The 14676-nt window shown below is 53.9% G+C and overlaps 1 protein-coding gene across 2 annotated transcripts; it reads left to right on the forward strand.

Moving 5' to 3' along the window:
- The first annotated feature begins 251 nt into the window (after positions 1–251).
- ltap1 (lipid transport auxiliary protein 1) lies at positions 252–11652 on the forward strand. 2 transcript variants are annotated; one of them, XM_080185111.1, is made up of 8 exons: positions 252–372; positions 1125–1208; positions 3751–3852; positions 6057–6174; positions 7027–7080; positions 8832–8998; positions 9995–10053; positions 11193–11652. In XM_080185111.1, exons 2-8 carry the CDS (start codon positions 1146–1148, stop codon positions 11389–11391), a joined length of 762 nt encoding a protein of 253 aa, XP_080041237.1. In that variant the 5' UTR covers positions 252–372; positions 1125–1145; the 3' UTR covers positions 11392–11652. The 2 variants fall into 2 exon arrangements, with proteins under 2 accessions (XP_080041237.1, XP_080041236.1); XM_080185110.1 differs by having other exon boundaries at positions 252–364; positions 11193–11651.
- Positions 11653–14676: the final 3024 nt, after the last annotated feature.

Below are 14676 nucleotides of genomic sequence, written 5' to 3' on the forward strand. Positions count from 1 at the left end.
TTTAATGCGTTGACCCGCATCACGTGACACCCGGCTTGGCGGCCATTTTGTTTCCTTCAACGTTATTGTTTAAAAAATAAATATTTCCTTCCTTCGCCCAAAATCCTTTTTTTAATTTATTCTCCTCCCCGTTTTTTCCCCTTTCGAAGTGGAGAGTCTGCAGTTCTCCTTTTGTGAAAAATAATCCTGCCATTTTAGTCTGACCCTCGTCACGTGACTCCGGCCTGGCCGCCATTTTGTTTCCCCTCCCCCCCAGCCCCCGCCGCCATTCCCAGCCTTTCTATTGTCTTTAATTTCTCTTGTGCGGTGTTAGGGACACCGTTCCAATCCCACGCCGGAGGTGTTGAAGAGCGATGTGTCGAAGGTAAGTAGGTAAGGACGTGAGTGAAAGCGGTGTGTTTTGTTTTTATAGCGCTTTCTCCCTGCGCCTTTCGGGGTTGTTGTTTTATTATTGTTGTTGTTTTGTTGAAACCAGTCGCTGCCGGCCGAGAGGAGGCCGCTCACGCTCTCCTTTGAGTGGGGGGGCGGGGCGTCGAGGGCTCTCCGAAAATGACCGATGCTTGAATTGGGGGAGGTGCGGGGTCTGGGTTCGAAAATGGCCGAGTCATGACGTTCGTGTGCGGGGCGAGTCGATGGAAATTCGTTTCCGGAAATGGCCGAAGTGATGACGTATTTTGGTGGGCGGGGCCTTTAGCCCTTTGGCTTTGGCTGCCCGGGGCATCGCCGGAAAAGGCCGAACCCGTCCGGAAATGGCCGAGGTGGTGACGTTGGTGAAGGCGGCGGGGGGACCGTAGTGTGATCCTCCACGCTTGCCCATTCCGGAAATAGCCGAAGAATGTGACGTTTGAGTGGGTGGGGTCGAAAGAGGGGGTGGGGAATAATGGCTTCGTCCGGAAATGCCCGAGCCCTGGGCGAAAATGACCGAACGCATCTCCGGAGATGGCCGAGGGCGTGACGTCGCGTGGGCGGAGCCACGGCTGGGAGTCGCGCGTGCGCTACTTGAGGAGGGCCGGGGTTCCGAAAAGGGCCGAATGGGGTTTCCGGAAAGAGCCGAAGCTGTAGGCTGGATGGTCCCAGCCCCAGTGGCCAGCTGATACTAACCACATTCACCATTAACCCTACAGGCTCACACACTGCACAGGGAGATGGCCCATGGAAAGAGTCTGTCTGGAATCAATGTCGTTCTGGTCATGGCTTATGGCAGCCTGGTAAGTAACCTCTGCTATACATCTCTCATTTATTATTGCTACAAGTCCGGCTTACATTAACACCGCAATGGAGTTACTGTGACAATCCCCCTAGTCACCTGTTGGGGTAACACCGAGGGAGAATTTAGCACGGCCTATCCAGCACAGGGCAGCACGGTGGGCTAGTATCACTGCCTCACAGCGCCAGGGACCCGGGTTTGATTCCCAGCCTCGGGTCACTGTCTGTGTGGAGTCTGCATGTTCTCCCCATGTCTGCGTGGGTTTCCTCCCACAGTACAAAGATGTGTGGGTTAGGGGGATTGGCCGTGCTAAATTGTCCCTTAGTGTCCAAAGATGTGCAGGTTAGGGGTGGATTGGCCGTGCTAAATTGTCCCTTAGTGTCCAAAGACGTGCAGGTTAGGGGTGGATTGGCCGTGCTAAATTGTCCCTTAGTGTCCAAAGATGTGCAGGTTAGGGGTGGATTGGCCATGCTAAATTGTCCCTTAGTGTCCAAAGATGTGTAGGTTAGGGTGGATTGGCCATGCTAAATTGTCCCCTAGTGTCCAAAGATGTACAGTTTAGAGGGATTGGCCATGCTAAATTGTCCCCTAGTGTCACAGGGACCAGCTAGGGTAAATACATGAGGTTATGGGGATTGGGCCTGGGTGGGATGGTAGTTGGCAGAGACTTGATGGGCTGAGTGGCCTCCTTCTGCACTGTAAGGATTCTATGAATCTCTGGTTACTTGTTAGCAAATGTAGCATGATTTTAAACAAAAGCACTATTTTTAACTTGAGTTCATGCAATGTGACCCCGTGCAGGGTTGATTTAGTTTTTATATAAAAAGAGGAGGTTCTGCTAGTTAGTCTCTAGTTTACTAGCGAGTTCATCTCTGGTTACTAGGTTAGCAAATGTAGTAAAATTAAAATAATTATTTTTAACTTGGCCGTTTGGCCCATCGTGTCTGCACCAACTCTCCAACAAAGCATCTTACCCAAGGCCTATGCCCATAAACGCACCCCATGAAACCACCTAACCTGCACCTCTTTGGACACTAAGGGGACAATTTAGCCTGGCCAATCCACCTAACCTACACATCTTTGGATGCTAAGGGACAATTTAGCATGGCCAATCCACCCTAACCTGCACATCTTTGGATGCTAAGGGGTAATTTAGCATGGCCAATCCACCTAATGTACACATCAAAGAGCAAATAAAATTACAGCACAGGAACAGGCCCTTCGGCCCTCCAGTCCTGCACCGACCATGCTGCCTGACTTAACTAAACCCCCCTACCCTTCCGGGGATCATATCCCTTTATTCCCGTGCTATTCATGTATTTGTCAAGACACCCCTTAAATGTCACTACCGTGTCCGCTTCTACTACCTCCCCCGGCAGTGAGTTCCAGAAACCCACCACCCTCTGTGAAAAAAAAAATCTGCCTCATACATCTCCTTTAAACCTTGCCCCTCGCACCTTAAACCTGTGCCCCCCTAGTAATTGACTCTTCCACCCTGGGGGAAAAAGCTTCTGACTATCCACTCTGCCCCTCGTAATCTTGTAGACTTCTATCAGGTCTCCCCTCAACCTCCAGTGGGAGCAAACCAAGTTTCTCCAACCTCTCCTCATAGCTAATGCCCTCCATACCAGGGGCAACATCCTGGTAAATCTTTTCTGTAACCCTCTCCAAAGCCTCCACATCCTTCTGGTAGTGTGGTGACCCAGAATTGAACACTATATTCCCAGTGGGGCCTCACTAAGGTTCTATAAAGCTGCAGCATGACTTGCCAATGTTTAAACTCAGTGCTCCGGCCGATGAAGGCAAGCATTGCCGTGTGCCTTCTTGACCACCTTCTCCACCTGCGTTGCCACTTTCAGTGACCTGTGTACCTCAGTGTGCATTTTTGGACACTAAGGGAGGATTGAGCATGGCCAATCCACCTAACCTACACATCTTTGGAGTGTGGGAGGAAAGCAGAGCATCTGGAGGAAACTCATGCAGACACGGGGAGAATGTGCAGACTCCACACAGACAGTGACCCAAGCCAGGAATCACACCCGGTCCTTGGTGCTGTGAAGCAGCAGTGTAACAGCCCTATCGGGTTACTGCAGCAAAACCCTATCAGTGAAAAGTATTGTTTCTTGAGCGCTATACAGACAAAGTATACTGTTCATAGAGTACATAGATTTGATTTATTATTGTCACACGTATTGGGACACAGTGAAAAGTATTGTTTCTTGTGCGCTACACAGATAAAGCATACCGTTCATAGAGAAGGAAAGGAGAGGGTGCAGAATGTAGTGTTACAGTCACAGCGAGGGTGTAGAGAAAGATCAACTTAATGCGAGATAGATCCATATCAACAAGTGAATGCGAGAGGCTGAGATTTGGGAGGTCTGGAATGTGACTGGCGTTTTACCTCAGACTAACACTGGGACACTCTGGGATCTTGCTGTGTACGGATGGAGCTGCCAGGATTCCTGTGTTGCAGTCGGTGCGCTGAGGGAGCCAGATGAAAGGCAAGCTCCTTGACTCCTCACCTTGCTGTCTCCTCTTTCCAGATCTTTGTCCTTCTCTTCATCTTCGTCAAGCGTCAGATCATGAGGTTCGCCATGAAGTCCAGACGAGGCCCCCACGTGCCCATTGGCCACAACGCGCCCAAGGTTTGTACCTGTGCCCCGTGCCTCTTCACCCTTTGTGCACACGCACGCTCGTTCCTGCTGCAGTCGTATCGGGTGTTGGTGAGACCGCATCTGGAGAATTGGAGTCATAGAGATTTACAGCATGGAAACAGGCCCTTCGGCCCAACTTGTCCATTCCCCCCTCTTTTTTAAACCACTAAGCTAGTCCCAGTTGCCCCACATTTGGCCCATATCCCTCTATACCCATCATATGCATGTAACTGTCTAAATGCTTTTTAAAAGACAAAATTGTACCCATCTCTACTACTACATCTGGCAGCTTGTTCCAGACACTCACCACCCTCTGTGTGAAAAAATTGCCCCTCTGGACCCCTGTGTATCTCTCCCCTCTCACCTTAAACCTATGCTCTCTAGTTTTAGACTCCCCTACCTTTGGGAAAAGAACATAAGAACATAAAGAACATAAGAAATAGGAGCAGGAGTAGGCCATCTAGCCCTTCGAGCCTGCCCCGCCATTCAATAAGATCATGGCTGATCTGTCGTGGCTCAGTTCCACATTCCCGCCCTCTCCCCATAACCCTTAATCCCCTCGCTTATCAAAAACCCATCAACCCGCGTCTTAAAAATATTGAGCGAGGCAGCCTCCACCACTTCAACGGGCAGAGAATTCCAGAGATTCACCACCCTTTGAGTGAAGAAGTTCCTCCTCAACTCCGTTCTAAACCGCCCCCCCTTTATCTTGAGGCTGTGCCCCCTAGTCCTACTGTCCTTTCTGAGCGGGAAGAGTCTCTCCACCTCTAACCTATCCATCCCATTCATCATCTTATATGTCTCAATGAGATCTCCCCTCATTCTTCTAAACTCTTAATGAGTACAAGCCTAGTTTATTCAGCCTCTCCTCATAGCTCAACCCCCCCAACTCCGGCATCAGCCTAGTAAACCTCCTCTGCACTCCCTCCAAGGCCAAAATATCCTTGTGTAAGTGTGGCGACCAAAACTGCACAAAGTACTCCAGCTGCGGCCTCACCAGTGCCCTATACAGCTGCAGCAAGACCTCTCTACTTTTATATTCAATCCCCCTCGCTATGAAGGCCAGCATCCCATTTGCCTTCCTGACCACCTGCTGCACCTGCAGGCTGGGTTTTTGCGACTCATGCACAAGGACCCCGAGGTCCCTCTGCACCGTCGCATGCTGCAGTTTTTCGCCACGTACTGTCGCCTGCTGCAGTTTTTGATATTGACTATCTGGCTGATCTGTGCCCCTCATTATTTTATAGACCTCTATAAGATCACCCCTCAGCCTCCTACGCTCCAGAGGAAAAAGTCCCAGTCTATCCAGCCTCTCCTTATAACTCAATCCATCAAGTCCCGGTAGCATCCTAGTAAATCTTTTCTGCACTCTTTCTAGTTTAATAATATCCTTTCTATAATAGGGTGACCAGAACTGCGCACAGTATTCCAAGTGTGGCCTTAGCAATGTCTTGTACAACTTCAACAAGACGTCCCAACTCCTGTATTCAGTGTTCTGACCAATGAAACCAAGCATGCCAAGTGCCTTCTTCACCACTCTGTCCACCTGGGACTCCACTTTCAGTGGCTGGGAGGGAGAATGTGGGACTTGTTCCCCTGGGGGCAGAATGTTGGACTCGCTCCCACAGTGGGTGAGCAGGGGAGACTGTGGGGCTCGCTCCCACAGGGGTGGGGAAGAATGCGGGACTCGCTTCTGTGGGGGAGAATGTGGGACTTGATCCCACGGGGGGCAGTGAGGGCGAATGTGGGAGTCGCTCCCACGGGGAGTGTAGGAGGTGAATAGCAGAGATACGTGGGGTAGGGTTGGGGGGGGGAACTGGATAACCACAGGAGGGGGAAAAGGGATAAAATGATTTGATGATGTGGGTGAGATGAAGGGGAGGATGTGCGAATAGGAGTGGCAGCACAGGTACAGAGGGGCTGAATGGCCTGCTGTTAGTCGGAGATAGCCATGGACTGGTCAGCATTGGCTGCAGCTCTGCTACATAGACATACAGCCTCGGAGGAGGCCATTCAGCCCATCACGCCTGTGCTGGCTGCTTGAAAGAGCTCTCCAGTGAGTTCTGTCTGTTGTCCCCCTTGCTCTGTCCCACCCAAACGCTGGCCTTGGGGAGGGGGCTTCTTTCTGTGCGAACCTACTGTCAGCGTGCGACAGCTAATCTCTTCCCCCTCCTTCTCCGGGTATTTCGGTGCAGGACCTGAGGGAGGAGATTGATCGGAGTCTTCTCAAAGTCCAGGATCTGGATTACGAGCCGCAGCTTCTGGACGAGGGAGATGCCCGATTACTTCAACTGCAGGAGCCCGGAGGCCAAGGTAACTCACACCGCCTGCATTTCCATAGCACCTTTCACATCCCTCCCTATGTCTGTAACCTCCTCCAGCCCCCTACACCCTGCTCCCTATCTCTGTAACCTCCTCCAGCCCCCTACACCCTGCTCCCTATCTCTGTAACCTTCTCCAGCCCCCTACACCCTGCTCCCTATCTCTGTAACCTTCTCCAGCCCCCTACACCCCCTCCCTATCTCTGTAACCTCCTCCAGCCCCTACACCCCCCCTCCCTATCTCTGTAACCTCCTCCAGCCCCCTACACCCCCCCTCCCTATCTCTGTAACCTCCTCCAGCCCCTACACCCCCCCTCTCTATCTCTGTAACCTCGTCCAGCCGCTACACCCCCCCTCCCTATCTCTGTAACCTCCTCCAGCCCCCTACACCCCCTCCCTAACTCTGTAACCCCCTACACCCCCCCTCCCTATCTCTGTAACCTCCTCCAGCCCCCTACACCCCCTCCCTATCTCTGTAACCTCCTCCAGCCCCCTACACCCCCTCCCTATCTCTGTAACCCCCTACACCCCCTCCCTATCTCTGTAACCCCCTCCAGCCCCCTACACCCCCCTCCCTATCTCTGTAACCTCCTCCAGCCCCCTACACCCCCTCCCTATCTCTGTAACCTCCTCCAGCCCCCTATACCCCCTCCCTATCTCTGTAACTTCTGTATCAGTGCTGGAGGAGGTTACAGAGATAGGGAGGGGGTGTAGGGGATGGAGGAAGTTACGGAGATAGGGAGGGGGTGTAGGGGCTGGAGGAGGTGCACACGATTTGAAAATTTATTACACTGGCCACAGCAAGAGGTGAGAATGACCTTTCTCCTGATTCTTTCCCCTGCAGCTCGCTACAACTACCTGTACAGAATGCAAGCTCTGGACGCTATTCGGCATGTGGGTGAGTGTTAGATCCTATTCCCCACCACCCCCAAACCGAACCCCTCCCCCTCCGCCCACCCCAACCCCCAAGCAAAGGCAGCCCTGTAAATTCACACTTGCTATTTCGCTCGGGTGAAGAGTGGAGTTGGGGCTTGGGCGGGGTGGAAACTGCATTTTCCTGGTGCCTTTTTAACGGCCTGCGTAGGTTGTCCTGAAATGATCCTAGACCTCTGCGAGATACTTTGTATCACGGCACAACAAGATCCCACAAACACCGCTGAGATCGTTCCCATCGCCAAGATGCCCCTCGCACTGTCGCAGGCGCACCCACCCCTAACCCTGTCAGACCTTGGCTGTGATGGCTCTATTGTCACCGTCCTTTCTCCCTCCCTCCCCACTCTGATTGGGTCTACGTGTATCCTTCCGGAGGGGCAATAGCACACTGTGGTCCTCGCCAGCGATGTCCACGTCCTGTGATTGAACGTTTGTGAAAGTCCAGTTTGAAATCCGCCTCTTCCTATGTGTGTTGAGCCTTACTGGATGGCAGAGCAGGTTCCAGGCGGAGGGGCAATGTGCTATTGTCTTGTTCCTAATCCCCCTCCCCCTCCCCCTCCCCCTCCCCCATGACACATTTTTACCATTTCACTCTTGGGACGGGATTTGGGTCTGTCACTGCCGCGTTGGGTGGGGTCATTCCCGGTTGTGCGGAGAAGCTGGGAGAGTTCCCCTCAGCGGAGCAGGGAAGGTTCAGGGGAGACTGAATCGAGATGTTCAGAATCGGGAAGCGGGGGGCAAATGAGGCGAAAGTGTTTCCCACTGGGCAGGAGGGTGGGGAAACCAGAGGGGCCCCAGATGGAAGAGAATTCTTGTGCGCTATACAGACAAAGCATACCATTCATAGAGTTCATAGATTTATTATTGTCACAGGTATTGGGATACAGTGAAAAGTATCGTTTCTTGTACACTTGACAGACAAAGCATACTGTTCATTGAGTACATAGGGGAGAGGGTGCAGAATGTAATGTTATAGTCATAGCGAGGGTGTACAGAAGGATCAACTTAACACGAGGTGGGTCCATTCAAAAGTCTGACAGCAGCAGGGAAGAAGCTGTTCTTGAGTCGGTCGGTACGGGACCTCAGACTTTTGTATCTTTTTCCCGATGGAAGAAGGTGGAAGAGAGAATGTCCGGGGTGCGTGTGGCGGGGGGTGGGGGGGGGGGGGGGGGGGCTCCTTGATTATACCGGCTGCTTTTCCCCGAGGCAGCGGGAAGTGTAGACGGAGTCAATGGATGGGAGGCTGGTTTGTGTGATGGATTGGGGGCTACATTCACAACCCTTTTGTAGTTCCTTGCGGTCTTGGGCAGAGCAGGAGCCCAGACCGAGCTGTGATACAACCAGAAAGAATGCTTTCTATGGTGCATCTGTAAAAGTTGGTGAGAGTCATAGCGGACATGCCAAATTTCCTTAGTCTTCTGAGAAAGTAGAGGCGTTGGTGGGGCTTTCTTAACTATAGTGTCGGCATGGGGGGGGGGACCAGGACAGGTTGTTGGTGATCTGGACACAAAAACTTGAAGCTCTCGACCCTTTCTGCTTCATTCCCGTTGCTGTAGACAGGGGCATGTTCTCCTTTACACTTCCTGAAGTCGATGACAATCTCCTTGTTGACATTAGTGGTGGTATAGGTGCGATGGGCCGATTGGCCTCCCCTCTGCTCTGTGTGTTATCTGCCCTGACTCCTCCCCCTCTCGCTGTTTTTTTTTGCCCCGACAGATCTCCCGCTGGGCGACGGAACTGATAATGCCAAATACCTGACGGGGAAGAGTTTCCGGAGTTTTCTGCTGGAGCTGAGAGAGGGCAACACCCCCATCAGGGGGGTCCGCAAGAACCTGATCGACAAGCTGATTGACGGATACGAGGCAGCCCGACACGGCACAGCGGTGAGCGGGAAGGGGGGGGGTACCGTGTGGGGGCTCTAGGGCTGAATGGCCTCCTCTGTTCTCTGGGGTCCCCGTGCTGCCGTGTACCGTGGGTACAAGAAGGTTCAGAGAGAAGAATTTCTTCCCCTAGTGACGGGGAGTCCTCCCCGTGTCTGCGTGGGTTTCCTCCCACAGGCTGGAAGATGTACGGGTTAGGGTGGATTGGCCGTGCTAAATTGCCCCTTAGTGTCCAAAGATGTGTTAGAGTTGAGTTAGAGAGATTAGTGGGTAAATATGTCTGGATGTCGGGGTAGGGCCTGGGTTGTGGTCGGTGCAGACTCGATGGGCTGAATGGCCTCTTTCCGTACTGGAGGGTTCTATGATTCCTCCAGGTGCTCCAGTTTCCTCCCACAGTCCAAAGATGTGCAGGTTTAGGAGGGGTTGCGGGGTGAGTGTGTGAGCCTGAGTAACATAAGATGGGTGGGTCTGTGCAGACTCGAACACACTGCAGGAATTCTACAGATTCGGTTCTATATTGTAGAGGGCCTCGCTGGCTAGACCCTGACCCCTAACTGCCCCTCGACAAGGTGGCTGAGTCGCCATCTTGAACCCACCGCACTCCCTGTGTGTGGGGTAGGTACACCCACAGTGCTGTTAGGGAGGGAGTTCTGGGATTTTGACCCCAGCCACAGTGAAGGAACGGCTGATATATTTCCCAGTCGGGATGGTGAGTGGCTCGGAGGGGGGAACTTGCAGGTGGGGGTGTTCCCCATGTGTCTGCTGCCTCCCCACCCCCCTCACCTCCTTGTCCTTCTCTAAGATAATGTGGTGGATGTTAATGCTGCATAAACATGAGCAATTAATCATCTCTGAGGGCGATTAACTTCACCGAGTGAAGAATGAATCACCAGAGCTGTGTGTCTGAGTGTGAACATTAACTCACTGTCGGAAGGACACAGAGAAGGCGGGAGTCTGGTGTTGAGAGAGTCTCACGTTGTCCCTCGTTTTGTGTTGCAGTTCTTTGGGAAGACTGAATACCTGAAGTATCAGAACGCCGTGAATGAGCTCGCCAGCATGTGAGTCACTTCCTCCCCTCTCCCCCTCCCTCCCTCCCCTCCCTCCCCTCCCTCCCTCCCTCCCTCCCTCCCTCCCCTCCCTCTCCCCTCCCTCCCTCCCCCCTCCTCCCTCCCTCTCCCCTCCCTCCCCCTCCCTCCCCTCCCTCCCCTCCCTCCCCTCCCCTCTCCCCTCCCTCTCCCCTCCCTCCCTCCCCCTCTCCCCTCCCTCCCTCCCCCTCTCCCCTCCCTCCCCCTCTCCCCTCCCTCCCTCCCCCTCTCCCCTCCCTCCCTCCCCCTCTCCCCTCCCTCCCTCCCCCTCTCCCCTCCCTCCCTCCCCCTCTCCCCTCCCTCCCTCCCCCTCTCCCCTCCCTCCCTCCCCCTCTCCCCTCCCTCCCTCCCTCCCTCCCCCCCTCCCTCCCTCCCTCCCTCCCCCCCTCCCCCTCTCCCCTCCCTCCCCCCTCCCCCTCTCCCCTCCCTCCCTCCCCCTCTCCCCTCCCTCCCTCCCCCTCTCCCCTCCCTCCCTCCCCCTCTCCCCTCCCTCCCTCCCCCCCTCCCCCCCTCCCCCTCTCCCCCCCTCCCCCTCTCCCCTCCCTCCCTCCTCCCTCTCCCCTCCCTCCCTCCTCCCTCCCCCTCTCCCCTCCCTCCCTCCTCCCTCCCCCTCTCCCCTCCCTCCCTCCTCCCTCCCCCTCTCCCCTCCCTCCCTCCTCCCTCTCCCCTCCCTCCCCCCCCTCCCCCCTCCCTCCCCCCCTCCCCCCTCTCTCTCTCCCCTCTCTCTCTCCCTCCTCTCTCTCTCCCCTCTCTCTCTCCCTCCTCTCTCTCTCTCCTCCTCTCTCTCTCCCTCCTCTCTCTCTCCCCTCTCTCTCTCCCTCCTCTCTCTCTCCCCTCTCTCTCTCCCTCTTCCTCTCTCTCTCCCTCTTCCTCTCTCTCTCCCTCTTCCTCTCTCTCTCCCTCCTCTCCCTCTCCCCTCTCTCTCTCCCTCCTCTCCCCTCTCTCCCTCCTCTCCCTCTCCCCTCTCTCCCGTATTGAGAACCTGGTATTGTCATGAGTGGGGATGGTCAAACTTGCTTTCACAGACAGGAGGACAGAATTCACAGTGTCCCACAGTGGGGGGAAGGATGCAGAGGAGACTGAGACCCTGTCTTAATGCCTCTGTGTTTCAGCCTCCAGGCGAGGAGCAGCCGAGCACAGCCCCAGCACCAGGCCGCAGCCAAGGAACTGACCACCGCTCCGGAGAGCACCTCACCCACCACCATCCAGGTCACCTACCTGCCCTCCAACCAGAAAAGCAAACGGCCCAAACACTTCCTGGAACTCAAGAGCTTCAAGGACAATTACAACACCCTTGAGAGCACGCTGTGAGGTGGGGGGAGCGTGAGGGGAGGGGAAACCAGGCTAGGCAGGACAGACACAAGCCAGCTCACAGACCAATCCCGCACAGGTACACAGCATTTCCCCATCATCAACATCAGGGTTTAATCAAAACCCATCAGCCTTCCCCCAAACCGGAACTCTCAGCTTTGTCGCTGTATAACACTGGGGTACAGTACCGGTGGGGACGGGTCTGTCGCTGTACAACACTGGGGTACAGTACCGGTGGGGACGGGTCTGTCTCTTTATAACACTGGGGTACAGTACCGGTGGGGACGGGTCTGTCTCTTTATAACACTGGGGTACAGTACCGGTGGGGACGGGTCTGTCGCTGTACAACACTGGGGTACAGTACCGGTGGGGACGGGTCTGTCTCTTTATAACACTGGGGTACAGTACCGGTGGGGACGGGTCTGTCTCTGTATAACACTGGGGTACAGTACCGGTGGGGACGGGTCTGTCGCTGTATAACACTGGGGTACAGTACTGGTGGGGACGGGTCCGTCGCTGTATAACACTGGGGTACAGTACCGGTGGGGACGGGTCTGTTGCTGTATAACACTGGGGTACAGTACCGGTGGGGACGGGTCTGTCGCTGTATAACACTGGGGTACAGTCCTGGTGGGGACGGGTCCGTCGCTGTATTGGGGTACAGTACCGGTGGGGACGGGTCTGTTGCTGTATAACACTGGGGTACAGTACCGGTGGGGACGGGTCTGTCGCTGTATAACACTGGGGTACTGTACCAGTGGGAACATTCCTTGCCTGGAATGTGAAGTTGGTTTTTGTTTTATTAAAAATAAAGTTATCGGGATTTGTATCAAGTCTGATTTTCTTGTTGAAATGGGCCCAGGGTCACTGCTGCCATTCAAAAAAAACTCTGATCCTTCCACACCCCCCACCTGCGAGTTTCCCCTCCGAGCCACTCACCATCCCAACTTGGAAATATATTGGCCGTTCCTTCGCTGGGGTCAAAATCCTGGAACTCCCTCCCTGTGATTGTACCTATCCACACATAGGACTGACTGATGTCCAATAACAACCCTGGAACACTCTCTCGAACATAAGAAATAGGAGCAGGAGTTGGCCATCTAGCCCCTCGAGCCTGCCCCGCCATTCAATAAGATCATGGCTGATCTGAAGTGGATCAGTTCCACTTTCCCGCTTTCTCCCCATAACCCTTAATTCCCCTGTCAGAAACCTATCTACCCGTGCCTTAAATATATTTAGCGAGGCAGCCTCCACCACTTCAACGGGCAGAGAATTCCAGAGATTCACCACTCTTTGAGTGAAGGTTGTTCCTCCTCAACTCTGATCTAAACTGCCCCCCCCCCCCCCCCCCCATCTTGAGGCTGTGCCCCCCCCCTCTAGTCCTGCTGTCCTTTCTAAGTGGGAAGAATCTCTCTACCTCTACCCTATCCATCCCCTTCATTATCTTCTACATCTCTATAAGATCCCCTCTCATCCTTCTAAACTCCAATGAGTACAGACCCAGTCTATTCAGCCCTCTTTTCATAGTCCAACCCCCTCATCTCCGGTATCAGCCTAGTGAACCTCCTCTGCACTCCCTCCAAGGCCAACATATCCTTCCGCAAGTGCGGCGACCAAAACTGCACACAGTACTCCAGCTGCGGCCTCACCAGTGCCCTGTACAGTTGCAGCAAGACCTCCCTGCTTTTATATTCTATCCCCCTCGCACTAAAGGCCAACATTCCATTCGTCTTCTTGATCATCTGCTGTACCTACAGACTGGGTTTTTGTGACTCATGCACAAGGACCCCCCCAGGTCCCTCTGCACTGTAGCATGCTGCAGCTTTTCGCCTTTTAAATAGTAGTCCCTCCTACTATTATTCCTGCCAAAGTGGATAACCTCACACTTGCCAACATTATACTCCATCTGCCAGGTCCTCATCCACTCACTTAGCCTATCCAGATCCCTCTGCAGACTTTCCACACCCTCCGCGCAATTTGCTTTTCCACTCATCTTCGTGTCATCAGCAAATTTCGTCACCCTACACTCAGCCCCCTCCTCCAGATCATCTATATGAATGGTAAATAGCTGAGGCCCCAGCACCAATCCCTGCGGCACTCCACTAGTCACCATCCGCCAAGCAGAATAGCACCCAACTGTGCGTTAGGGGTGGTGGGGGGGGGTGGAAATGTGGGACTGGTGGAAGTTGGACAAACACAAGAGCGAGAAAGAAAAGAACCACATGGGATGAAGAGAAGGAGCTCAAGTGGGTCAGAAATACCAGCATGGAACCGAGGGGCCAAATGGCCTGTTTCTGCTCCAGAACCTTATTATGTGTCATTGTCAGCACGGTGGCATAGCTGCCTCACCGCGGCAGGGACCCGGGTTTGATTCCCAGCTTGGGTCACTGGCTGTGTGGAGTCCGCACGTTCTCCCCGTGTCTGAAAGACGGTGCTGGTTAGGGGATTGGCCATGCTAAATTCTCCCTCAGCGTAACCAGAACAGGCGCCAGAGTGTGGCAACTAGGGGAGTTTCAAACTAACTTCATTGCAGTGTCAATGTAAGGTGACTTGTGACGAATAAAATAAGCTTAAAAGAGTGCATCTCTAACAACAATCTCCACTTGCCTGGATGAGCGTAGCTCCCAACAATCTCCACTTGCCTGGATGAGCGCGGCTCCAACACAATCTCCACTTGCCTGGACGAGCGCGGCTCCCAACAACAATCTCCACTTGCCTGGACGAGCGCGGCTCCCGACAACAATCTCCACTTGCCTGGATGAGCGCGGGCTCCCGACAACAATCTCCACTTGCCTGGATGAGCGCGGCTCCCGACAACAATCTCCACTTGCCTTGGATGAGCGTGTCTCCAACAACAATTTCCACTTGCCTGGATGAGTGCGGCTCCCAGCAACACTCAGGAAGCTCGACACCATCCAGGACAAAGAGGACAAACACAAACACTCACTCCCTCCGCTCCCGACCGTGTGTACCATCTACAAGATGCCCCGCAGTGACTCACCAAGGTCCTTCCGCAGCGTTGCAGTTCCCGTGCTGAAGAATTCTCTTATCGGCAGAGGAGGGAGAGAGACCACCCTCACTTTTGATGGTTGGAATAAAACTCGGGGGGTGGGTGCAGATATCTGCTCAGTACGGCTTTATTAGAATTTACAAAACACAAAGAGAACAAACAAAGGCAAACTTCAGCCGGCTCGCTCAGGGAACACCGCAATAACTTAAATAAATATCATGGGCGGGTGGGGGAGAGAAGATTGGCATTTCAGCGTAGATTATTCACCAGTATAC

This window comes from Carcharhinus amblyrhynchos, unplaced genomic scaffold, assembly GCF_965287045.1.
Source record: "Carcharhinus amblyrhynchos unplaced genomic scaffold, sCarAmb.v2.hapA chromosome_1240, whole genome shotgun sequence".
Classification (NCBI taxonomy): Eukaryota; Metazoa; Chordata; class Chondrichthyes; order Carcharhiniformes; family Carcharhinidae; genus Carcharhinus; species Carcharhinus amblyrhynchos.

Excerpts from the sequence above, each read along its gene's own strand:
- ltap1 (XM_080185111.1), top strand. The coding sequence starts at position 1,146 with ATGGCCCATGGAAAGAGTCTGTCTGGAATCAATGTCGTTCTGGTCATG. Across the intron at positions 7,081-8,831 it reads GGACGCTATTCGGCATGTGG|ATCTCCCGCTGGGCGACGGA; the intron begins GTGAGTGTTAGA and ends TTGCCCCGACAG. Across the intron at positions 8,999-9,994 it reads CAGCCCGACACGGCACAGCG|TTCTTTGGGAAGACTGAATA; the intron begins GTGAGCGGGAAG and ends TTTGTGTTGCAG.